At 36.4% G+C, this 25,817-nt stretch overlaps 2 protein-coding genes across 2 annotated transcripts in view; both read right to left on the reverse strand.

The window, feature by feature from the left end:
* Positions 1–2,398: 2,398 nt before the first annotated feature.
* On the reverse strand, positions 2,399–2,821 carry LOC150076543 (protein CFDP2-like). Its single transcript, XM_090387380.1, has one exon. The coding sequence runs from the start codon at positions 2,819–2,821 to the stop codon at positions 2,399–2,401; it is 423 nt and encodes a 140-aa protein (XP_090243506.1).
* A 14,601-nt stretch (positions 2,822–17,422) lies between these two features.
* LOC150076544 (uncharacterized) overlaps positions 17,423–25,817 on the reverse strand; it is a 76,978-nt gene continuing 68,583 nt past the window's right edge. Inside the window, exon 3 of the mRNA XM_090387526.1 lies at positions 17,423–17,572. Within this exon, the coding sequence (XP_090243652.1) occupies positions 17,510–17,572 (63 nt within the window). The 3' untranslated portion in view covers positions 17,423–17,509. The remainder of the gene's footprint in view (positions 17,573–25,817) is intronic.

Raw genomic sequence — 25,817 nt, forward strand, 5'->3', positions numbered from 1 at the left:
CATCTGTCATCGTTCCACTATTCCATGGGTTGACATATGAAGCCTCACCACCATGCCCTGTCCATGTACTTCTCTCTGTCATTGATTACACTCCAATTTCCTCCTCGCTTAATGACATCGGTCTTTATCATGTCCTGCCATCTCTTTTGTTCCTTAATTGTAAATCAAACATTCTTCTTGGCAAATGCCTCTTGACATGTCCAAACCATTTCAAACGGGACCTTTCAATCCTATTCTGGAGTTTTTCAACTTGAATTCTCTCCCTAATCACATCATTCCTGATTTTGTCACATCTTGTCTTTCCAGCTATGCTCCTCACAAATTTCATTTCCGTCCCCCCTGAATTCTGCTTTCATCCTTTTTCCTCAGATGCATACATCAGAATTGATAGGTAATAGGCCTGATATATAGCCTTCTTACACTTCAGTGGTATGTTCCTGTTCCAGATCAGATCTCTTGTCTGCCTATAGAAATTCCCAACTGCTTGTATCCTTCTACTTATTTCTTCATCTATCACTCCAGTTTTTGTAATGGTGCATCCTAGATACTTGAAGTTGTTAACCATTTTTAGCTCTTTCCCTTCCACTGTAATGTATCCATCAAGCTCATCACTCCTCTTTAGAACCATTATTTCACTCTTCTCCTGACTGAAAACCAGTCCAAATTCATTGGCCATACTAGCCCATATATCAACTTGCCGTTGCACTTGTCCCCTGCTCTCTCTCCCCCATATGCAGAGGTAATCTGCGAAGAGCATGACTTTCATCTGGACCTGTTCAAGTTGTTCCACCACTCTACATTGTACATCATTCTGACAGCTATGAATAGTAGTGATGACAGGACACCTCCCTGCTTCAAACCTGATGTTATTTAGAAGCTCTCCGTCAACCCCATCACTGTTCTTATTTTGCTCACTGTATCGGTGCACATATTCTCAATTCTCTGCGCAAAATGTTCCTTTATCCCCAAATTTCTCAAAACCTCCCACACTTTCTCTTTACAGCATCTAACACTTTCTTTATATCCAAAAATGTCATCCATAGTTCTTTGTGTTCATAACACTTTTCCATCAGCTGCCTGATGCATAAAATTAGATCCACCGTCGATCTGCCAGGCCTAAAGCCATACTGTTCCTTGGCTATCCTATTTTCAATTGTTCCTCTTATCTTCCGCTCTAACACTCTCTCATACACAGCTTACTCACATATTATGTCAGTGTGATGCCTCTATAACTGGAACACTCTTTCCTGTTCCCCTTCTTGAACAACGGGATGATCAAATTCTCTTTCCAGTCCTTCGGCCCATCTCTCATCCCAGATCTTACGGAACAGTCTGTATGTTCGCGCTATCCCTGCCTCGCCTGTAGCCTTCAGCATCTCTCCATTTATCTCATCCATATCGGCAGACTTACCTGTCTTGATGTATTTCCATGCTGCACTACATCATTCCACGTCCGGTCTGTCTGCTATCTCACTCACTCTCTGTATCTTCTCTTCCATCCCCTCCTCTATGATCAACCTGCTTTTGTCCCTTTTGCTGGCTGTCCTGCACATTCAACAGATTTTCAAAATACTTCTTCCATGTTTCTCTTATCTCTTCATCCTTGGTTATTAGGTTCTCATTCTCATCCATCAAGTATTTGCTCTGTTAACCATCTCTTCTTCTACTGCTCACCATACCATACAGCATCTTTTTATTACAGTCGATATCTTGTCATAGAGTTACACTCCATTCTTCCAACCACAGTCTTCTCTTCTCGTTAACTATCCTCTTAGCGCCTCTCTCTTCATGGTTTCATCTCTCTTTATTCTCATCATTTCTGTTCTGGAAGTAGGTCCTGAATGCATTATTTTTGATTTTCACAGCCTCTCTCATCCTACATTCCATCATGGGGTTTCTTTCCATCTCCTCCTATTGCTTGTCCTTCCACAAACCTGCTCTGTCAGACCTACTATACAGTCTCTGAATGCTTTCCATTCTGATTCCACACTGTTCACCCCTTGTATTAGGTACAACTTTCCTAAATTCTTCTCTGAACATCGCCCATTTTTCCTCTTCTTTCAACTTTCACACCCTTAGTTTTCTCCCTTGTTATTTTGATCCTCTTCAATTTAGGGAATCTTAAAACTGCAACAACTAACCTGTGATCACTTCACAAGGAGACACCAGGAATGATGTCCACTAGTCTTCTGTGTTACTCTTTATTCACGAGTATACAGTAAAGGAGGAATTCCTGTTGACTGTCCCAACCGTATCTTGTCACTTTGTGACAAGATACGGTTGACTCTTTCTCTTCTTGAGCCAGGCATTTCCTATGACTAAGCTGTTCCATAAACAGAAATCCAACACCCTGTCAACCATCATCATTCCTAAGTCCCCAACCATGCAGACCCATAACTTATTCTAGTCCTTGTCTCCCTACTCCGACTTTTGCGTTCAGATCACCCATGATAACTATATCTCCACCTGTGATGTTCTCTTCAAGCTTGTCTTCAAACTCCAGCTTCTCCATTTCTTCGCAACTGGTTTGTGATGCGTAACATTGTATTATCTTCAATGTTTTGCTGTCATTCATTTGCAGTTTAATTGATATGAGTCTGTCGCTGATATTATTCAGCTCCAGTGGCCTTTCCTTAATCCTGTAGTCTATAATGATGGTTACACCCTTCCTCACTACATCACCACCAGACCAATATAGGTAATAGCCTCCTTGTAACTCTCTACGCCCATTTCCATTCCATTTTGATTCATTCAATCTAAGTATGCTTATTTTTCCATCCTTTAAGATGTCACACACTCCAATTTTTCCTGACAATGTCATAATATTGAGTGTGGCTAGTTTAATATATGTCGTCATCAGCTGATCTTGTTGGTTGCAGATACCACCACGTCCAGGCTAATTAGCTTTGAGGCTTCTTTTTCTATTGAAGGTAATAAATTTAAGCTGCTGATCTGCCAAACCTGTTGCAGATTCTGACCTCAGTGGTAGGGAAAATCATGGAGGCAATGATCAAGAGTGCAATACAGGATCATTTAGACAGAAATGGAATTCTGAAAGATTTGCAATACTGTTTTGTTAAAGGAAAATCATGTTTAACTAACCTGGTTAGTTATTTTCACAGACACTCCTGAGTTGAATATATGAAATAATTTTGAAGTGTGTCAAAATTATTTCATGATTCATTTGTTTCAGTACTGCATGAGAGGTTACTGTATGAGCTGTTATTATTTGGTTTTTAGAAGCATTAGCAACTAAGGCCATATTGCTCCGGGGATATGTTGTGGTCATTCCCTGATCTTTCCGCATCATCCGTATTTGGTGGTCATGGGCTCGAACCCCGGTCTAATCAAGAAGTGTGTGCTACGCACTGCTGCTCCTGCCCACCTGGCTACGGAGGTGTCTACTGTATAAGCTGAAACATGTTGGAAGTGCTGGGAAAATCCTTCAATGAATTGCAGGGATGGCCTACAGAAGACGAGGCAAATAGTTGTGATTAGTTATGCTTCAAATTGGACTAATGTAAGAAGTGGGGTTGGTTCCCCAAGGATTGCTATGGGGACCACTGCTATTTTTGATTTTCCTAAATGACAAAGTAATACAGAGCATGATATCAAAATTTGTAGAAGTCGAGACTGGTAGAGCACTTAATGATCAGTGCCATGTGGAGCTTCAACAGGATGACATAGACTTTTGGGGATGATCATCAACAGCTACGTTTTAATGCAGCAATATACTTTAATGCTTCAATTTGGTTTTACTACTCCCTAAGTGTAAAACTTGGGGAATAGCAAGGCCAAATTAACTTATACACCTGGTGGGGTTGAAATAAACACAGCAGAGGAAGGAAGGGATTTGGGAGTTACAATATGATCAGACATGAAGTTCTCCAAGCAGTGTAGGTAGGTGTTAAGGAATCATAGGGAAATATTGTCATAACTCTTATGGTGTCCTATCGATGAGTTATTATACATTTGCTTTTAGAGATAAGGAAGTCATAATTCCACTGTATAAGGCAATTTTAAGCTCTCACTTATAGTGAGAGTTTACAATTAACACGAAATACTGTGTTCAAGTATAGAGATAGTATCTAAAAAAGTTTCCTGAACGGATCCAAAGATGAGCAATGTACCTAGTGAGATCAGCAAAATGGCATCCATATGAGGAAAAACTTGGCATATGTGGGCTACAGAGATTGGAACTAGGCACACCTTAACAGACACTTGATTGAAATGAATAAGGCTCCAAGAATATATATATATATTTTTTTTTTTTTTTTTTTTTGCCAGTGAAGCTAAAGCCCAGGGCTTTAATACATTATATGGCTGATAGATAGCTGCCAACTTTTGACTTTCATAAAGCTGGACATCTATTTGTAAGCAGAATGAAAATGGTAAGTTTTTAAAAACTCTACAATGCACTAGAAATGAAAGTTCACTAGATTGATACACACATTTTATATTAAAATACAGATACAGGACCATTTACTAGTAGAATTTGCTTTTACACATTAGCTTACCTAACATTTTTCCTTTGGATGTTCTTTAGACACCCACTGATTTTGATTGACAGAAAGGACTGCACTGTATCAGGCTCCAAGAAAGATACTGCTGCAGACTTGAACTTTTTCAGAAATGCCTAGTTAGTTTTGTTCATAACATTAGTTAGCACTGCTATCCGACTTGACTATCAAGATTCCAAAGCTTTGCCAGAAAGAACTGATTTGTACCCCCCCCCTCCAACACACTTAGTTATATATTCTCTCACACTCAACACTCATTCCTCCAGGATATGAGGAATTGTTAAAATGACAAGGAAGACTTAGGGCAGTTTATTATAGTTCAGACTTCCTTCTGCACTTGTCAGTTCCACAACCAAAGACCACAGCACATCAGTTCTTTCTTCTTTCATAATAGCATCAGGTAGGTTCTCAAGCTGGAACTGACAGAACTGATGCTGCAAAATATCTAATGTATAAGATATTTTCTATTTCTCTTTATTTCTTCATCTATTTCTTTACCTTTAATGACACAAGGAGGTATTGGATATTTATCCACAAAAAATGCCAAGTTTGAAAATGACGTCAATTGAAGGAATTTGTGCTACCTCCGATTTATAAGAACATAATTTTTCAATAGGAACTTGTGCCCCATGCAGTTATATTGTAGGCACAAAGCATTTCAGCAAGAAGCAATACAACAGAATCTTCTCCTCTTGTTTTTGACTCTTCACCAACCTTGGCAGTAGAAATGCCTATGACTAAGAATCATCCATCTGGTTTAGTGTGCTATGGTAATCAATTTCCAAAACAGAAGTGGAAGACCTGAAAACAGTTGGCAAAATAAATTTGTGCATAACATTCTTTAACATATCTAAGAGTAATTACCTCAGACATGGATGTTAGATATATACTGAAATGAAGAGCTATGTTTGGATTTTAAAATGTTGGCATAATTTAAATAAAACAAGCAAATTGCTTGATTGGAGCCAGAAGAGAGAAACATGACCAGAATTATCATGTTGCGTGGCTTGTTTAGAAGAGCTTTTACCAGACGTTTGTAATTCAGTTCATTAAGTTGTCTTCTTTCAAAACATTTGGATCATGAACAGGATTTGAACATGAGTCAATGCCACTCACTCACTTATGACTGCTTGTGTACTTTTCAATTTGGTAACTCTGAAAAGTGCTCATATTGCTTTTCTCACCACTTGTAACTTCTTCAAACAGACTCATCAAAGGTTTTAATGTTCTACCAGTCTAGTTACACATTTAACCAAAGACAGCTGATAAGTGCACACATTCTTAAAAATCTTCTTTTTCTTTTTGTTTCCAGTGGCATACACCAGTTAATTATTTAAATCCTTTTAGCACTTCTCTCTAGACATTAATATATATCCATCAATATTCATTCACTTTTACAGGAAGGTATATAGCTCCATTTCAGGGCACAAATAAGATGATAAGGACAGCCTATTACCACCAAGTGCTCAATCTCCTCTGCATCAGACAGTATTTTCAAAGGAATTTCACATGCTTGCAGGTTGTTCAAAAAAAAAGATGTCCTGTATTGTACCCTGTAGATTTATTGTCCACTGTAAAGCAACATATAAAATCTAATAATGTTACTCATTATTAGCCTGCCTTTGATTTTATGACTTCTGTTAGCAGTAATCTATTTGCACACGCAGAAATACTTGATTTGGACTCTAGTTTTTGATCATCTTGTTTATTATACCATTACTTATGTACAACACAGGAGATTAGGATTTCCATATTGAAAGATCCAAGGACCTTAGACATTGCCTTAAACATTGCTAAGGGTGTGGAAATGTTAAGTTCGCTTCTGCTTCTCAAGATAAACATGGGTTTTCAAGATTAACTCTCATTATTGTGTCCACATTCTTCCTACTCAGAAGAATGTGGACACCATAATGAGAGTTAAGCCTGCAACCAACATCAAGCGACAAGCTTCCTTTGGAATCTTAATATTTCTCATACACATAGATAAGGTTGTTGTTGTTTGGTTTTTAGGAGCATTAGCAACTAAGGCCATATTGCTCTGGAATATGTGGTGGTCATTCCCTGACCTTTCTGCATCCTCCGTATTTGGTGGTGACGGGCTCGAACCCCGGTCTAATCAAGAAGTGTGTGGTACGCACTGCTGCTCCTTCCCATCTGGCTACGGAGGTGCCTAGATAAGGTTAAAGGCAAGAATATTTCTGTAATTAAACACCCTTTCATAAACATATGACCAAATACAAGCATCCAAGTAAGATTACTCCAACTTTGCCAGATTCAAGGTATTATCATCTGTGTGTAATCATTTATTTTTAATTAACATATATTTTTTAAGACAGAATATCATATTTCTTTCAACAATTTAAAAATTTTCTTTCTCACTGCAGCTAATTTATGATCTCTTAAATATTAGTTACAACAAAAAAATAAAGTGACTTGGGCAAACAATGCCATTGGAGAAATGCATAGCTATCTAAGCATATCCATCTGGAAATGTTCTTTGGGCATAAAGATACAAAATGAACATTCAATCAATATTTTTAAATTAAATTCTTTATAAAAAATGTTTCTGCAGCCCCCTTGTTTTCAGAAATGAAAGTTAACAAAAACTGGCCAAACTTAAAACTTTACAACATGGACTTATCTATATGTGTGTATTATATTACTGTGTATATAAAAACTTTCTTTAATTCTGAAAAGAAAATTTTATTCTTCTAAAATCAGTTTTTTATAAGCACAGAATTTAACTGCTAAAAGGCTGAAAGGTGATGATGTGACTAGTATAAACCATGTATTATATGTATGTGTATCATGTGCCTCACACTTCCTGTAGCTCAGACAGCCATTTTGGTTTTATTTTCTTTTCTTGTGATTCGATTTTTAATACAGTACGGCAGTTTAGGCCATAATGTGCTTTTTCTTGTGAAGTGTGTTCACAAACAATGAAGTAGCATATATATACCTAAGACTTGATTACACTCAAATTACATGGGAAATATATCAGCAGGCATTATCAACATATAGATAACTTCATGCTACAAAATGCAACTTATTTATCTAGATTTTTTTTAATTGACATTCCAGCAATGATCATTAATAATAATGTTAGCATTAGCATTAGTAGAGGCATATGATGCAAGAAAGCAAGCTTATTCAGCATCAGCCAAAAAAAAAAAAAAAAAAACCTCTCCCATTTCACCCCTCCGTTCGTTCGAAATACCTGTCCAGTTGAGCTTTAAATTTGTTTAGGCTATCAACTTCAACAACAAGTGATGGAAGTCGGTTCCACCAACCAACCACCCGCTGGCCAAAGGCAAATTTCCGCACATCTATCCGACATCCGTCCTTCCTCAATTTGAATTTATGCCCTCTGAGGTGATTATTCTGATAAAGATGAAGAATCCCATTGGCATTGAGCATGCTCAAACCATTCAAAGCCTTATACACCTCTATCAGATCACCTCGCCGGTGCCTAGTCTCCAGACTCTGTAATTTGCAAAACTTAAGCCTTTCTTCGTAAGAGCAACCCTTTGTTCCATTTACTAATCTTGTTGCCCCTCTCTGTACCCGTTCCAGCAGCTCTACATCCTTCTTGAAATGAGGCCTCCAGACCTGTATACAGTACTCAAGATGTGACCTAACCATTGCCTTATACAAGGGAATAATCACCTCCTTATCCCTGCTAGAAAAATTCCTGTATATCATTGACAAGACACCATGAGCTACTCTTGCAGCTCGTCTGCACTGCTCAGAGAACTTCATATCTGCCTGCACAATTACCCCCAGGTCCTTTTCATTCTCCACCACTGTCAGTGTAGTACCGCAGAGTTGATACATTACTCTGGGGTTACTGTTACCCATATGTAGTACTTTACATTTGTCAATGTTAAACTTCATTTGCCACCTCTCAGCCCATCTGTTCAACCTTTCCAGATCCTGTTGCAGCAGCATAGCGTCAGTAGTGTCCTTAACGACCCTGCCAACCTTTGTATCATCTGCAAACTTAGACATTAAACTTGATATCCCATCATCAATATCATTCATAAACACCAAAAGCAACAATGGACCCAACACTGAACCTTGAGGAACTCCACTAATAACATTAGTCCACGTTGAGCAGTGTCCATTGATTACCACTTTCTGTCTTCTGCCACTCAACCATCCCCTTATCCATAGCAGCAATTTGCCTCCAATGCCACACTGCTCCAATTTGTGCAGCAGTCTTCCATGTGCAACAGTATCAAAAGCCTTTCTAAGATCCAAATACATAATATCAAAGTTATTCCCTGCATCCAGTTCTTTTGTGACTACATCATAGTATCCAATCAAATTGGTCAGGCAAGACCTGCCCTTAACAAAACCATGCTGCGTCTGAGCTATAACTGAATTCTTGTCTAGATGATCCTGCAGTGCTTCTTTAACCAGTGCCTCCATTAATTTACCTGGAACAGAAGTTAAACTAACAGGTCTATAATTACTTGTGTCAGCCTTTGATCCTCCTTTGTGAATTGGGGTTACATTTGCACATCTCCAGTCTATGGGTACCTCCCCTGAGTCCAAAGAAGCTCTCATAATTATGGCTAGGGGTTTGCATACTTCCTTTGCTGCCTCCTTTAATATAACTGGATAGATCCCATCCACCCCAGGTGCCTTTTTTATGTTTATCCTCAACAATCTCTCCTCCACTTTCCTCTCAGTTATTACAAAATCATCCAGCTCACTGCCAATGTTTACTTTACCTACATCATTCTCCTTCCTGAATAACTCCTCATGTGTGAATGTAGATGCAAAATACTCGTTTAGATTGTTAGCCACCTGAGCAGGATCCTCAACTGTTGAACCATCAATATCCAGTGGACCAATCTGATTCATCCCTTTCCTTCTCGAGTTCAAGTATGTAAAGAACTCCTTTCTGTTTTTCTTTGCATCCTTTGCCAAGGATTTTTCGTAGTCTGCCTTTGCCTGCCTAATCTCCTTTGTGACTTGGTTACAGACCAACTTATATCTATCATAGGCTTCCGTGTCACCCATTAATTTGTATGTATCCCATGCATTTTTCTTCTCTGCCACATGTCTCATTAGTCCATCTGACAACCATTTAGGCCTAAACCTTGAACAATATTTCTTAGTTGGTATGTAAAGCCTGGTAGCCACCAAGATTAGTTCCTTGAATGCTTCCCATTTTGAGTTTGCTGTTGGTAACATCATCAGTTGGTCCCACTGTATAGAATTTAAATACTGTCTCAGACCATCATAGTCGCCTTTACGAAAACAAAAACCCTTCCCTTTACCTCTGATGGTAGTTACCTCCTTGAGTAAATCCCACTTCAACACACTGTGATCACTGCCACCTAGTGGTTCATTTATCTGCAGGTTCTTAATGCATGAAGAATCACTACTGATAATCAGATCAAGAGTATTGCTCCCTCTTGTTGCCTCACGAACATGCTGATGTAGAAAACAATCATCCAATAAATCCACAAAAGCCTTGCTAGTGTGCGAGTGACCAACCCACAAATTCCAGTCAATATCTGGGAAATTAAAATCCCCCATTATAAGACTCTCTGATTTACTGGCCCACTCTATTTCCCTGTACAATATATTATTATACTCATCAGAGTCATTAGGCCTATAGCACACTCCTACTCTCAATTTTGATTTCCCTATGCTTATGTCACACCAAACTGACTCGACACTGCCCTGTCCATCGATGTCAACTGGCTTCACTTCCTTTGACTTTATGTGTTTCTTAATTAACAGCATAACCCCTCCTCCCCTCCTGTCCTGTCTATCCTTTCTATATACATTGTATTCCCCAAATTCCAGTTCCGCATTACTTATATCTGTGTGACACCACGTCTCTGATATCCCAACAATATCTGCCTTTGATGTTTTGAGCAATACCTCAAATTCATCAAATTTATTTACCAAACTCCTAGCATTGGTGTACACGCAGGTATACATGCACCTGTTTCTATTCTTAGCTACCCTAACACAACCCATGTGTTTACTTGTAACGCAATGACTACCAGCAGTCTCTGAAATATCCTGCATCTTGTTTTTCAGACTTCTGCTCATTTGAATAGAAGAAGTGCAAGAATCACTTCCACCTCTGCCAGTGGCTACTGTTAATCTATTAGTCCTTGTATCCCCCCCAACTAGCAGTTTTCCGACCCACCTAACACTGCCTCGACAGCATCAGCAAAAAGCATATGTTTTTTTAGAACTATACATACCATTAATTCTTAACTCTAAAAGCATAAATAATCTTGGCAAATGTTTTTTTTTTGACTAAAACCACTTTCTCTTTATAAAATGCAGCACCTTCTACACCTCAAAATTTTGGGAAAGTCGCTCTTATTCATCCTAAGCATCCTACTCGTTCATACCAGTAATTTTATATCTAACCTGTTACAGAGCTTAATAAGCTTTTGTCTAAGTTGTACAAACTGAAATTATTTTTGTGTAATTTTTTTGTATCAGTTTAGCATATCATGCTGTGCAAATACAGAAGTTGTTATTCCTATTGAAGGATTACTATTATATTTCTGATGTTATCTTTATTTATCCTTTAACTGATAATGACACTAAAGAAGCTGTCTCTTGGTACTTCCAAAGATTCTTTCCTGGAAGAGTTTAGGGTGGATCTTCGTCTACTATTCTTTAGTCTACAAACTTGTTGTACTTCCTTGTTATCAAAACTTATGTTTGCTGCATGCCAAAAATTTATATTTTACAAAGGAAACTGGAAGATTCAATGCTAATTTTAAATATTCATGAAGCATGGATTCATCAACATGAGTTAAATGATTTACTGACTTATCTAAATTTGAGTTGAAAAATGACTTGCAGTATCTGATATCAGTGACAATTGTTTCTTAAAAGTTGTTTCTTAAATCACAATTCTGGGCGTCATTTTGGACCAGATTTTCCTTAGAATAGCATTGAATAAAAGTTCAAAATTCCATCTTGAGGGCAGTTTGCCTATTGAAGATTGGCCTCATAAAAGTCAGAAAGACTGATACTTTGCATAAATATTTTTTTTTTTAGTTTCATCAGGTGACTAGGCCTAAAATCCTCCAGAAGGAGTATAGAGCTATGTAGTTTCTGGACTTGGCTCTTAAAAAGTCTAGAAGCTGGATTTTTGTATTCTGAATCAAGAACAGTGTTTGAATAAAAGGACGGCTTAAAGATTCCAGAAATATATGATATGTGGGTGTTCTCAGCTTTGAAGTCTATCGGCATTCTTCTATCAACAGAAAACACGAAAGAGTTGGTTTATGCATGGTTAATTAGTTTAGAAATGGAAGAATTACCTTGCAGAACACTTCAGTGCTGATACTCTCCGTAGTTGAATAATTATACAAATAGATTACATGTATTCCACTCCCTCGTAGATAAAATCAATGATCCAATGCACCACGGAATCAGAAAACTGCAGCAGTCCCCAAAATACATCAAATCACAAACCCTAATCTTTGAGCGAGAGAATACAATACGTCTGTATTTTAAAAATGATTTAAATGCTCTGAAACCAAATTTATTTGGTTTCAAATAAAAGCATTTAAATTGTTTTCAAAATACGGACATATTGTATTCTCTCGCTCAAAGATTAGGGTTGGTGATTCGATGTGTTTTGAGGTCAGGCTTGGGGACCACGGGTCTCTGATTCTGTGGTGCATTGGATCATTGATTTTGTCTACGAGGGAGTGGAATACATGCAATCTATTTGTGCAATCTAGTTATTCAACTGCAGACAGTATCAGCACTGAAGCATTCTACAAGACATCAGAGGTAATTCTTCCATTTCTAAACTAATTTATTTATAACGTAGAACATATTGAGCCTTTACTGCTCTGTTATCTATTAATTAAATGCATGGTTAATGTAAGAACATTTCTACTACCAAGGTAGTATGAATGCATTGTTTAATTAGATTAAACGAAGCACAATATCAAGCATCTCTCATATTGTGGACTTATACTTCATAACTGGGTTGTGACTGTTGCAGCAACAGGGTACCTGCTCACCCACGGATGCATAAGTCAATAAGCTTCGAAATGGTGCCACCTAGGTGGTGGTATCCACCGAGAATAAGTAATATTAGTCTTTTCCACTGGTGAAGCGTTACTTATTCAAAGCAGTGCAATATCTCAGCCACTCGTTGTGAAGGTATTCACAATATAAGATGTAATTAAACAATGCATTCATACTACCTTGGTAGTATGAAATTATGTACGTGCAGTAACCAACTATTTCATACTCTTAGGCAATTAGCCAAAAAATATTTTTAGATTAAACAGAAAACATGTGGTATGAATTCAGTTACTATGTCAGAGGGTCCTAGCAAGGTGCCTGAGGGTCATCTAAAGTGATGCCTTCTCTTTACAAAAAGAAAACACAACATTTTTCATGAACAGATCTATTAAGTTTAGATTAGTAGGATTTTGATAATTATTATAGAAAGTGGATGAGAGTTGTATATTTTGCAAACTACCATAATGTGATATAAATGGCAAACCCTCCAGTAAATCCATGTAGGAGTTCTGCCACCGGTTCAGATTATTTTTCTTTTTTTCCCCGGTATCTCTGACAATAAACTGAATTTACATACATGCACATAGTTTTCAGAAACTTAACCAACGGGTAAACTGAGAGTCATGTTTACATGGATAAAATGTCCATTTCGATTTTGTACAACAGCAGCAGCACTGGACACATTTGTTGCAACTCCTTTTTCCCGACACTACTGCATAAATAATTTTGCACCACAACTTTAAATGAAAAATTTCATTTGGAATTTTTCATTTGCAAGAATATGAAATGTAAAAAAATAGGCAAGAATATGTATGGGAAATGCTGAACTATTTATAATAAAGTGTGAGTTCACTTTGATTGTAAAAACGAATGCATTTTGTAATACCAAAATACCAGATTACAAAAAACATTTTTCAATATTCCACATGTTAATTCAATGATGAAATAATGGTTGCTCATTTTTTCATATTTATAAATGCTCTTTCATATTAGGCTGAAATTATATTTAACAGATTCATTTATCTTCATGAACTACAATTTTAACATCATATTTAAAGGATATACATCATATTTACAGGTGCAGAACTGTAAATATGATTTACAGTTCTGTTTATAAGTAATATAAAATAATGCTGAATTCAAACTGGAAATCAATTCTACTTTCAATCTAATAACAAAAGAACTTCAATAAAATATACTTGTATTAAAGCTAATAAATTATTGTACAATATCAGTGTTTTTTTTTTATTAATTTTGTGCTTAGCATAATAGCAGTCTTCTCTATATATAGATTAATGCATAGATTGTCTGAGAAAGTCCTGAATCACACATTCACCTATCTATAAAATTTTAATCACTGCTAAGTGAGAGGACTTTTAAGCTGAGAGTAGTAATCTTTTAAAAAAAAATTACACCCGATCTGTCTAACATGGATGTTCTTTACTTCTATTATTATTAATAGCAGTGACAAATGATGTAAGAAAGCAAGCTTATATAGCATCAGCAAAGCAATAAAAAATAAAAATCACCCCACATTTCCCATTTCAGCTCTCTGTCCCCTCTAACAGTTTATCTATTCTTCCTTGAATTTATTCACACTACCCACCTCAACAACACCAGATGGAAGTTTGCTCTAACAATAAACTATCCCCCCCCCCGGTTGAAGGAAAATTCCCACACATGCAACCTGCAACTATCCTACATCAATCTGAATTCATGCACCCTCATTGTGTGTGTGGTCTTTAGCATATTTCTATCAAAAATCAAAGAAAAGACATCAAGGAATTTAAAGAAGGGAGTTCAGAAAATATATTTAACAAAGAGCAAAGAAATAATGATTGAAAACCTGATTCATTCACGAATCAGTTTTCAATAGGTTCTAATCAAGGTTTTAAGATATAGTATAATATGGGATATAATCAGAGAGGTAATTGCTAATTTTTATCATGAGACAGAATTGGAGAGAAAGCAAAATATGTACACTATTCTTCTTCTTTTATGCCACTTTCCCAATGTTGGAGACACTGTCTGTATATATATATCTGTATGTGCCCATCAGGCACACACTTGAGCTGTTCATCATTACTGGGAGTAGTAATAACTCTATGTAAAACAGCTTCCAAATGACAGCTATCCAGATGCATCCTGATGTATGTGCTATGCAAACTTTATGAATAAGGAACCAATAGACATTGGCTGCTTTGATAACTTAGTGCCATATGCAAAAAGTCCTAAATGCATACACTCACTCTAGCATTCTATAACAACACTAATAAACTGATGAGCAAGAAAGCTAATAGCCAAACAAAAAAAAAATGTTAAATTTAAAAAAAATAAATTGCAATGCCATATTACCTTTGTTCACCAAATTGCAAAATTTTATGAAAATCCAGTTGGGTGTAGGTTTATCACATCGGGTAAAAATGTTTATATAGAAACAACTAATAAGGAGGTGCAGGGTGCACAAAGACGAATCGGAATCACATAGCATTGCAGGGTCCAAAATGCCTTCATCATGCGGTAGAGGACGTTGAACGGGAAGTCGCGTGAACAGCGATCCCGCTGGAAGTCAGCATTTGCGAACCGGTTCCCGAGACAGTAGGATGGACAAGTATTAAAACGTTGAACTGGCCGACATGCACCTCGCGTATGGAGCTGTGGACTGTAATGGGCGCGCCGCTCTGCGCTTGTACCAGGAACATTTCCCGCACGGGCGTGTTCCTCATCATACGATTTTCACACGTGTGCACAGAAGGTTACGTGAGATTGGTTGTTTCATGAGAGGTACCATGAATCGAGAGCGAACGACGAGGACGCCAGACAATGAGGAGAATGTCCTACGTCTTGTAGAAGGCAATCTGAGTACGAGTACTCGAGCGATAGGCCAACGATTGGGTATTTCCCAATCCACTGTATGGAGGATACTGTCAACAAACCAAATGAGTTTATACCATTTGCAACGCGTCCAATCATTAGAGCCTGCAGATTATCCACTCCGGAGGACTTTTGCTACTTGGTTTCTTCAACAGAAACGGTTTGCAAATGGTGACTTCCAGCGGGATCGCTGTTCATGCGACCTCCCATTCAATGTCCTCTACCGCATGATGAAGGCATTTCGGACCCTGCAATGCTACGTGATTCCGATTCATCTTTGCACCCCCCTTACACCTCATGCAAGTTTGTCTCACTGGTAGTGAATCACCCTGTATATACATATAGAAAGAAGGAGATTATGCTGAAACATATTGGTTTCAATTTTCTGAATGCATCTCATATTACAGAAGATTATCACAAAATGAATAAATTTAATGAACAACATATATTGTTCACAAAAATATTAAATTAACTTTCTGACACTAGAGCATGAATATGAAATAAAAAAAAAAAAAATAGGCAATAATATGTATGAGAAAACCTGAACTATTTATAATAAAGTCCAAGTTCACTTTGATTGTAAAGATTAATGCACTTTGTAATATGAACATTATACTACTGAAATTATTTTTTTTAATATTAAAAAGTTTTAATATGCTTTCTGAAATACAGCTCTCTTTCTCTCTCTCTACACACACACACACACACACACACACACACACACACACACACACACACACACACACACACACACACACACACACAGTTGTCATGTTTGCATATTGTGCAAGAAATAGAATGTTATACTGGGCATACAGAAATAAGGGCAAACAAGTGGGCTAATGTTTCTATACGTCTAGCATGCACACTAACCATAGACAGTTGTGCAGTTTGTACAGATGCTAAAAAAAGTGATTTAAGTTATCTATAATAATACTCAACTGTATAAATTTATATATAAAAAAGTATTACAGAAAAAAAGACAAAATTTTTAAAAACATGCCTAAAAATAACCATTTAATATTACAACAAATTCCATGTTTGAACAATGCAATGCATAACATTTATATGGTTCTTTGACAAGTACCATTTAAAAATGCAAATCACTTAAGAGTTTTGTGTTTTCAGAAATTTGTTAAATATACTGATATAAATAGTTTATAGTGGCGTATATTATCATATTTTAAAATAACATTATCATTTACCATTGCCTAGAGGAACAACATATCAGAACATGTCTCATGATGGCAAAGTAAAATATCCACCCGACTAAAAAATTAAATAACATTATGGCTGAAATAAAGACTGTTTACATTTGTTTCTGCAAGTACTCCCATGTTATTTTTCATGAAGAGCCAAAAAAAAAAAAAAATTCTCTCCAATAAATGCTACAGAATATGTACACGATAACAACTAAGATTATTTTCTTTGGGTACAAGAGTCACCCAAATTTTTGTTGTATGGATATGATTCATAACACATGAGAAAGCAGTATTCACAAAAACTATACAAAAGGAGAGAAAAAAAAAAAGTAATAATAAAACCCTCTAGTTCTTAAACTTAAGAGTTCAGAAATATACTGTACAAGAGCACTTTACACTATTAAGCAAAAGTAATAACATTTACATACAAAAAACACACACATGCACACACAAGTTTTAGTATGTAATGTGTAACACAATTTATCACAGTTTTTCTTTGAGTACTATCTCGGCCCATCTCTCGTGTATTTTGGAACCAGAACATTCTATTTAACTATGTAAAATTATTTCTTACACTTCAAAACAGTATAACTTATAATCCGAGAGTATATAATCAGCACACTCTTCCATATACAGTTTAAGAAAACAGTGCAAATTAATAAAACAAAGTTCTAGATGCATACCAGAATTGTTAAAATGGAAAGTTTTGGAGGTTTCTTAATTTATCCTTGATTACCACATTCTCTTCGCTGTGCACTTACAGATCCATTTCAGTTTACCTATTGATGCTATTTATCTATTAGCATTACAGTTATTGCTTAATCAGGGAAGTGACGGATTTAGTTCAGCGCACGCACACACACACACACACAATGGTAGCTACCGCTGAAGTAGTCGTGCACCCTCACACTCATATTGGTGTCCTCTAACCCAATATAATTTCTGTAAAAGAAAATATTAAATTATTTAATTTAAGGATATAAATTGAAAGTCTGTCATAAATAAATAAATAAATAAATATATATATTTTTTTTTAATATCAAACAGGAATGTGCAAATAAGAACCTTAAAGCAACCATTAATACTATATGTATCAAATTTTTCGTTGTATATTAATAAAAAATCAGATACTGTAATAATTATCAAATTTTCACTTTTGTATAAATTAGTCAGAACATGAGAATAGGAAGCCATTTAAACAATGTGGAAAGTGGGACTGATAAAATCATAAACAGTCTCTCTCTCACAACTTGGTACTTAAGAAAAAAGTGAATTGACCTTTTCTTCAAGGTTTCTGGGAGGTTTTTTTTATTTTTTTTTCTCCTCCAACACCATCTGTCATTATTAATAATTTCTTTGAAGAATAAAATCGGTATTGGAAGTACAGTAGACTCTTGATTTTCCGGGATAGATGGTAAAAAAAAATCCCGGATAATTGATTTCCCGGTTAATCCAAAAATACAGAAGTTCCTGACATAAGTAAGATATGTTCCAGGACTTCTTACGTAAGTAGAGTTTTACGTAACTCGGGAATGACTAATAACATATTGCTACTATATTCTTATCGACAAATCTGAATTTGGCACGATACTTGTTAATGTTTGACCATTTTCATATATCCTTATTATTTTAATTTTCTGATCCAAATCAATTGCTTTCCTTTTGTTGGTAGATTTACTAGTACTGCTGTCACTTATTCTCTTGGTCGGCACCATGATAACGGTCAAAATGAAATTTTCTCTAAAGGACTTCACAGGGTTAAGGCAAAAATTCACAAAAATTATCACCCCACACGAGGTCACATTTTACTAAAGAACATTTCTGGAGGTCACTATCATTAAACAATAAATACAATTTGCACTTTTCAGTTTATTATGCTTTTCTGTTAGTGTATCTAATTATAAACGAGTAGTAAACTCGATCTTATTGCATTTGAGATAATACCAATAGCTGGGTTTTTACGTTATTATGGTGAAATGTGTGTCCCCTTCAACGACATCTTCAGTCATATAAAAAAAATAAAATAAAAATTTTAAGAATCTTCTCTTCTTTCCTATTTTTTTTGCTTGTTACTCAGTATTTTACTTGTGCATGCCGTGATCATTGTTATTGATTGCTTAAAAATTTACAATCCTAAAAAAAAAAAAAAAAAAATTTACTCAAGTCCAAAGTTGCGTAAGTCAGGGACTTACTATCGAAAAAATGTTCAACAACCTAAGTAGAAAATATGGCGATAGATAAAAAAACAAAATCTTATCACACACTACTCACGTGTCCAATGTGATGCTTTCCTTTATTTTTTACAATATCGCATATGGTTTGGTTACCAACATTATAATGGTTCATTAAAGATTTAACAGATGCGACGTTTTCAAACTTTTGAATAATTTCAAGTTTTTGTTTAACTTTTTTTTGTGATTTCTAAACAAACAAAAAAGTATGTAATATCAAGATTATTTTTCGCATCCAGTTCCTTTGTTACGGTATCATAGTATCCAATCAAACTGATCAGAGAAGATCTCCTTAACAAACCCATGCTGTGATTGAAGTATAACTGCACTAATGTCCAGATGGTCTTACATCACTTCTTTAACCAGTGATCTATTATTTTGAGAAGTTTGTCAGTAAAACAATATCAGATCTGAGTTTTAGGCATTCTGAATACACCTATGTGCTGGTTATAATGCTTAAGCTTACCAAACCACACAAACCAGCTTTCCTGAAAGAGAAAGATATTACATATGTCCGTTGTTCTTGTGGGGGGGGGGGGTTGATGGCACATAAGCTGCTTTGGCTATAATGCGCCTATCCATTTATTGTATAATTAGATGAGAAATTCTCGTAACATCACAAAAGGCTGAGATCAGAAATGATTAAAAACTCCAATTTGCTTCACAAGGTTGAAAAATTCAGAATTATTTACAGTGTCACCAATTACATTCTCTAGAGTTATTCGTTTCCCAAACATAACCAGTGATGGCAGGGTTGAATTTCTGTCTTGTGTATAGAATGGGCATTCAATGAGAATGTGTCTAACAGTCAGATTTAAAGAACCATGTGGATACTGTGATGGATCATCTCCTGTGAGTAAATGAAGGTGGGTCAAATGTGTATGACCTATTCTTGCTCTTGAAATTACTACTTCTTGTTTTGATGTATGGACACTGGAATGCTAAATTTTATGATCCTGTTTAAATTGAAAGAGTTTACTATTTGTTTGAGCATGCCAAAGCGCTGTCCATTCTGTTAGGCATGCAGCATGATTGATTTGTGGATAGTCTGATGCTGGAATAGGGATATTGGTTAAATCTAAGGTAGTCGGATTTTTTGCAGCTTTATCAGCCAGTTAAATACCAGAAATTCCGGAATGTGCCAGAATCTAGCAGAAGGTAACCAGTTGGTGGCATTCTTTAATCCGTAGTAACAATCTTTAATTTCATTTAGAACAGGGTTAACTTTATCTGAGGAGTTACATAATGCCATAATTGAGTTGAGATCAGTGTAAATAACAAATTTTAATGAATAGTCAGAACAGATATTTTCTGAGGCTAGTTTAATTGCATATAATTCAGCTGAGAAGATACTGAATTCAGGTGGAAGGGATGCTGAAATAGTGGGATTTAGAAAAAATGCAGCTGCTCCAACATTTGAATTAGATTTAGAGCCATCTGTATAAATTGGGGAAAAATCAATATATCTATGAGTGTGAACTTCATAAAGTTGTCTGACATTTGATGCTTGTAGAATATTCTTTCCCCATTGGCAGAGGTAAGTGTTACAACCATGGTGGTTGAGCACAAGTTACTACCTGTTGTACAAAACAAATGGAAACATTCCAAACCTGCATCAGTTCAAGAAGGCAAAGGCCAGTTGGTTTTACCATGCTAGCTATATTTCTGTAGAGGTTTTGTAGTGGCATATTGAATGGGTATGACTGAATGTGATGTGAGGCACAACTTTGTATTTTGTTATTTGGTTTTTAGGAGCATTAGCAACTAAGACCATACTGCTATGGGGATATGCGGTGGTCACGGGCTCGAACCCCAGTCTAATCAAGAAGTATATGCTACGCAGTGCTGCTCCTGCCCACCTGGCTACGGAGGCACCTAGATGGGATCTGATTAATGCCCTGTATAACTGAAGCAGGGAGATTTGATCTGCACCCCATGTTAGGGAGGATAAAGTTCTGAGTATATTTAACTTTTTTATACAGGAAGTACTTACATTTTAAATATAATATGGTCTAAGAAATTTTATTTGTTGTCACGAATTAATCCTAGAAATCAGATGTTAGTAGTGACAGGGATGGATATATTAGAAATTTAAAGTTCAGGATTCGGATGAAGTTTTCATTGTCTACAAAAATGGATTGCAACTGTTTTCTGCTGAGAGAGTTCATAGCCATTAAGGCTGGCTCATTGTTGTATTTTATTAAATGATATCTAAAGCTGTTGTTCAATAGATCTCATGTTTTGGGAATGGCAGGAGATGAAAAGGTCATCTGTATAAAGATAAGTCTCAATCGTGTTTGGAAACTGTTTAGTGATAGAATCTATTCTAAGAGCAAAAAGAGTGGCACTCAGTACTGATTCCTGTGGAAGAACACCTTCTTCCTGAATGAAAATTGTAGAGGGCATGTCGGAATCACACTTGGAACAATCTAGAACGTAGAAAATTCTGAACAAATTTGGGAAGGTTGCCCCGTAGACCGAGAGAGTAAAGATCATTAAGTACACCAGGAGGTGTCAAACATCTTCTCTATATCTAATGAAACCATTACTAGATGTTTATGTTTATCGAAGGCATTCCGAATGGAAAATTCAGCCTTGACCATGATCCAAGCACGACCTGTTTTTTTCAAAAGCCATGTTGACTATGCCTCATTAGATGTTCTGACTCAATGATCTAGATGAGTCTTCTGTGGACAATTTTTTTTAAGGATTTTGCTGAGGCAGCTTGAGAGAGATATTGGTCTATAGCTATGGGGATGGATCTTTTCCAGGCTTTAGGAATACCAAAACAATAGAATGATGCCAAGCAGCTGGATGAACATTTTCTAAAAAAATACGGTCGTAAAAAAGCAAAAGAAGGAGCAAAGCTTTGTCATCAAGATGTTGCAGCATGGGACAATAGACCCCATCTGGTCTGGCAGTACCATTATTATTATTATTATTTTATTATTATAATTAGCCATGTGGTAAAGAAAGCCTGAGGCTTTTGCTGTACCAGCCAAAAAAAAAATTCTGAGAGAGAGAGAGAAGTCGAAGGGGATCACCAAGAAAGAGAAGAATGATGATATCCAGCAGAGGATCCTGGGTGTGCTAAGCCCATACTCACCAGATGTGAGCCCCTGAGGTTTTTTGTGGGCTTTTCTAATAGCACGCAAAAGTTAAGAATATTGCAGAGGTTTGTTATATAGTAAAATGAGCGTAGTTCGGAAGTCAATAAAATGCTGTTCTGTACTGTTTTTAATCCACTGGAAAGATGTAGTGTAAGCTGATGCTGCTGAGATTTCAGCAAAAGTATTGCCCAAAGCATTAGCTATAGTTTAGCCAGCAGATAGTTGATTACTAAGAACAGACTTCTATCTCCTGTTGTGGAAGTTGATAGCTTAAATAAATTTAAGGCTGAGCTAGACAGACATTTGGAGTGAATGGATGGGTGAAATGGGAGGGGTTTTTTTTTTGGCTGATGCTGCATAAGCTTGCTTTCTTGCATCATATGCCTCAACTAATGCTAATATCCAAGGGACTAGATAGATCTCGCCCATTCCAGGAGAGGATTGGAGAAGGTATGGATGGAAACTTACCAGAAAGCTCTCTAATGCTATCAGTGTTTCTGTTGATGCTGGATGCAAAACGGATCCAGGATTCTTTCTTGGTTTACCTTTGTATGAAACATACTTTTGCCTTCAACTTCTTATAATTTATCAGATTGGCTGTGGTTGGATATTGCTGAAACAAATTCTGGGCTTTTTTTTTGCTTTTGTGCATTCCTCGTTCCACCAATAATTATGCTTTCAGCCTGGGGGATTTGATAGTGATATTGTGTCTTTGGCCACATTTAGGATATGTGACATGATTTAATCTGTCACATCATCAATATGCTAGAGATGGACTTTTTCCTCGTCAATATCTTTTGACGAGGAAATTGCCCGTTTGCTCGGACAAATTTCCATTTCTTGCAGGGTTGAGCCAGAGGATTCTGTGCTATTAATATGTTGCATACAATTGGGAAGTGATTACTGCCCATAGGATCATTAACAACATACCACTCTATGGTCTGGACCAGTACTGGAGAAAAAATGGAGAGATCTATTGCTGAGATATGTCCAATTAGGAGCTGAACGTGAGCGTGTGCATCATTATTGAGTATGGCGAAGTTTAGTGCCTCCAAAAAGCTATCAATTAGTCGACTCCAATCTAATTTAGGATTGCCCCATGGAGATATCTGAATGAAGAAGTCTTCAAGATCTTTTAAACAGTAAGTATAGTTTGACTGTAGATAGAATGAGACTAATGTTGTTGCAATATGGAGAGCTATACACACAGCAACAGATTTTATTTCAGTTTGAAGTGGAATATGTTTAGTTGGGATCTTTGAATTTATCAGGATTGCTACACCATCATGTGCAGCATTAGCTGTATTACGATCTCTTCGATAAAGGCAATAGTTCTTTATCAAAGGAGAAATTTGTGAGGTAAGGTAAGTTTCCTGAAGACAAAGGGCAATTGGAAAATATCGTTTAATTATATCATGGATACCATCTGTGTTGCAACAAGACTCTCTGCAATTCCATTGTAAAATACAAGGCATTATTTGTGTTTAGTTGATGGAGCTGTATCTGACTGTTTTTTGAAAGTGACTGGCTTGTGACATTCCAATTTTGATTTATCTTTTTTTGGGGAAAACTGGTCGACCAGTGTCTATTTCTTCTTCAGCATAGATTTCTAAAATAGGATCTTCCTGTATAGATATGCCATCAGTATCCATGGTTATGTCCTGGGTATTTTTCTTTGAATTTCAGTTTGTAATATGGGATGTGGGTGAACTCATTGGAGGAGGAGATGCCATTGATATTGTCAGAGGAGTATTATTTGCCTGGTCTAAGAGTGCAGGTTCTTACTTGGTTGTTGCTCAGAGAGGATATTTCTAGCCCAATTGGAAATTTATTTATTAGTGGGAACTGTGACATCGGTTTGAGTGGAGATTTTTGATACTTTTTTTATGGCATTGGCATAGGTAACTCTGAAAAAAGGCCTAAGCACCCAGGATTCATGCTAAAATGATAATACTGTGTCACTGGGAAACCAGGAAATAAAATAAAATATAAATGGTTGGGTTCAAATCATTTAATGACTAATAAGAACAAAAATACATTTACTTTTATTTTTGTTCTTATTAGTCATTAAACGATTTTAACCCAACCATTTATATTTTATTTGCTGGTTTCCCAGTGACGCAGTATTATCATTTTGGCATAGGTAACATTTTTGTTTATAGTAGGTGCAACTAGCTTTCTCGCTTCTTGGTAATTGACTTTGTTTTCAACCTTGTATTTTACTAATTTTTTTCTCAGTTTTCCATTTTTCCCATGTTTTGGAATATGCAGGATGATCACCTTTGCAATTTGGGCAGGTCATTTTTGTTGTCGTACAGTCACTTTGTATGTGATCTGAGGACCCACAGTTAGGGTAGACAGGAACTCCTCTGCATACAGTTTGTGAGTGGCCATATTTCTGGCATTTATAACATCTTAAAGGGTTGGAAATGTAGGGGTGGATGTGGCAAAGTAAATAACCTACTTTTACAAAGGAGGATAAATTGGGGGTGAGAATAATATTTCTGGTTGGTATAAGTTGATTATCTTTATTAGTCATTATACGTTTTGCTTCAATTACATTTTGTCCCTGCAGCTCTTGGGTTACTTCTTCCTCTGTGACATTTAAAAGATCCCAACTGCATACAACACAGATGAATTTAGTGTTGCACAAGATATTTTTACTGGAATGTCAGCAAAGTTTGTAAGCTATAAAAGTTTCTCTGAATGCCTGTGTTTCACAGTTTCCACTAATAGGTCTCCTGATTGCAGTCTCTTAACAGTCTTAGGAGATCCTGCATTACCTTCCAGATATTTTTTGAATTACAAAGGGAGTGGAAAATTAAAATGATGGGCAGGGTTTCTCCATCTGATTAGTCTTCTATCTCTTTGGATTATCATTTCCTAAGTCGTCACTGGAGTCATGGTCAATGTAGGTTTCTATTCCTGAGCTCGAAGGCTCTAAGGGTGGAAAATTATTTTTATTCGTAATGGCTCCTTTTGGCCCCGGAGGTTTCTCTTTACCACCCAGGTTACCAACTCTGCCATGGGGAGGCAGGAGCAGTGCCACTTTGTGGCCAAGCATAGAGGTTAATACAGTTAGCAAGGCCAGCTAAATTAAAGAAAAAGGTGCTTTCTTTTTCTGGGCTCTCTTCTTAGTTCTTTTAAGAAATTAGAGCTATTTAACAGAAAATTTTAATAAGTGCAAGAGAAAACAAAGGAAAACTCAGTCACTGTGGAGAAAAACTCTATAAACACAATAATCGCTTGGCCACGGTAACGGTTGGCACCTGGGACCACATGTTTGTAAATTTACACCACATGTTGGAAAAATCACTTCTAGAGGAACGTAGATGCCTAGCATTAATTTATTTTTGGTTTTGATTTCATACTTAAATGTCTTCATTTCAGTTTGAAGTGTTTATTTGAATTATAATTTACCAGTGAATAGTTGTAATTCAGATTACAAGTTTTTGGTTGATATTTTGTTGACTGTTGTTTCACTGTTGTTAGTGGACTTTATATTCTGCCCAGCTGATTGTGCAAGCAAAATTCTTATTTTAATTTTTATAAGCCTTCCTGCCATTTTTTGAGGGCTAGTGTTCAACCAGCATGGCACGCCAGATACAGCAATCACTAATGGGCTGCTGACATGACACAAAATTTCCAAATGCATAGGTACTTCAATTCCATATGAGGCCATCATTGTTGACCACAACTAAAAAATAAAAGAGTAAACTTTTATTATTATATCAGTATACACTACTGTCAATTTCATTTGCAGATTTTTTGTCAACTTTTATTTCAGACCTGCTTGTGATCTGAATACATTATATGCTTGATTGTGGAAATGCAAGAAAGTGCAGG

Source organism: Mastigoproctus giganteus, chromosome 13, assembly GCF_048544385.1.
Source record: "Mastigoproctus giganteus isolate SK-2022 chromosome 13, ASM4854438v1, whole genome shotgun sequence".
Classification (NCBI taxonomy): domain Eukaryota; kingdom Metazoa; phylum Arthropoda; class Arachnida; order Uropygi; family Thelyphonidae; genus Mastigoproctus; species Mastigoproctus giganteus.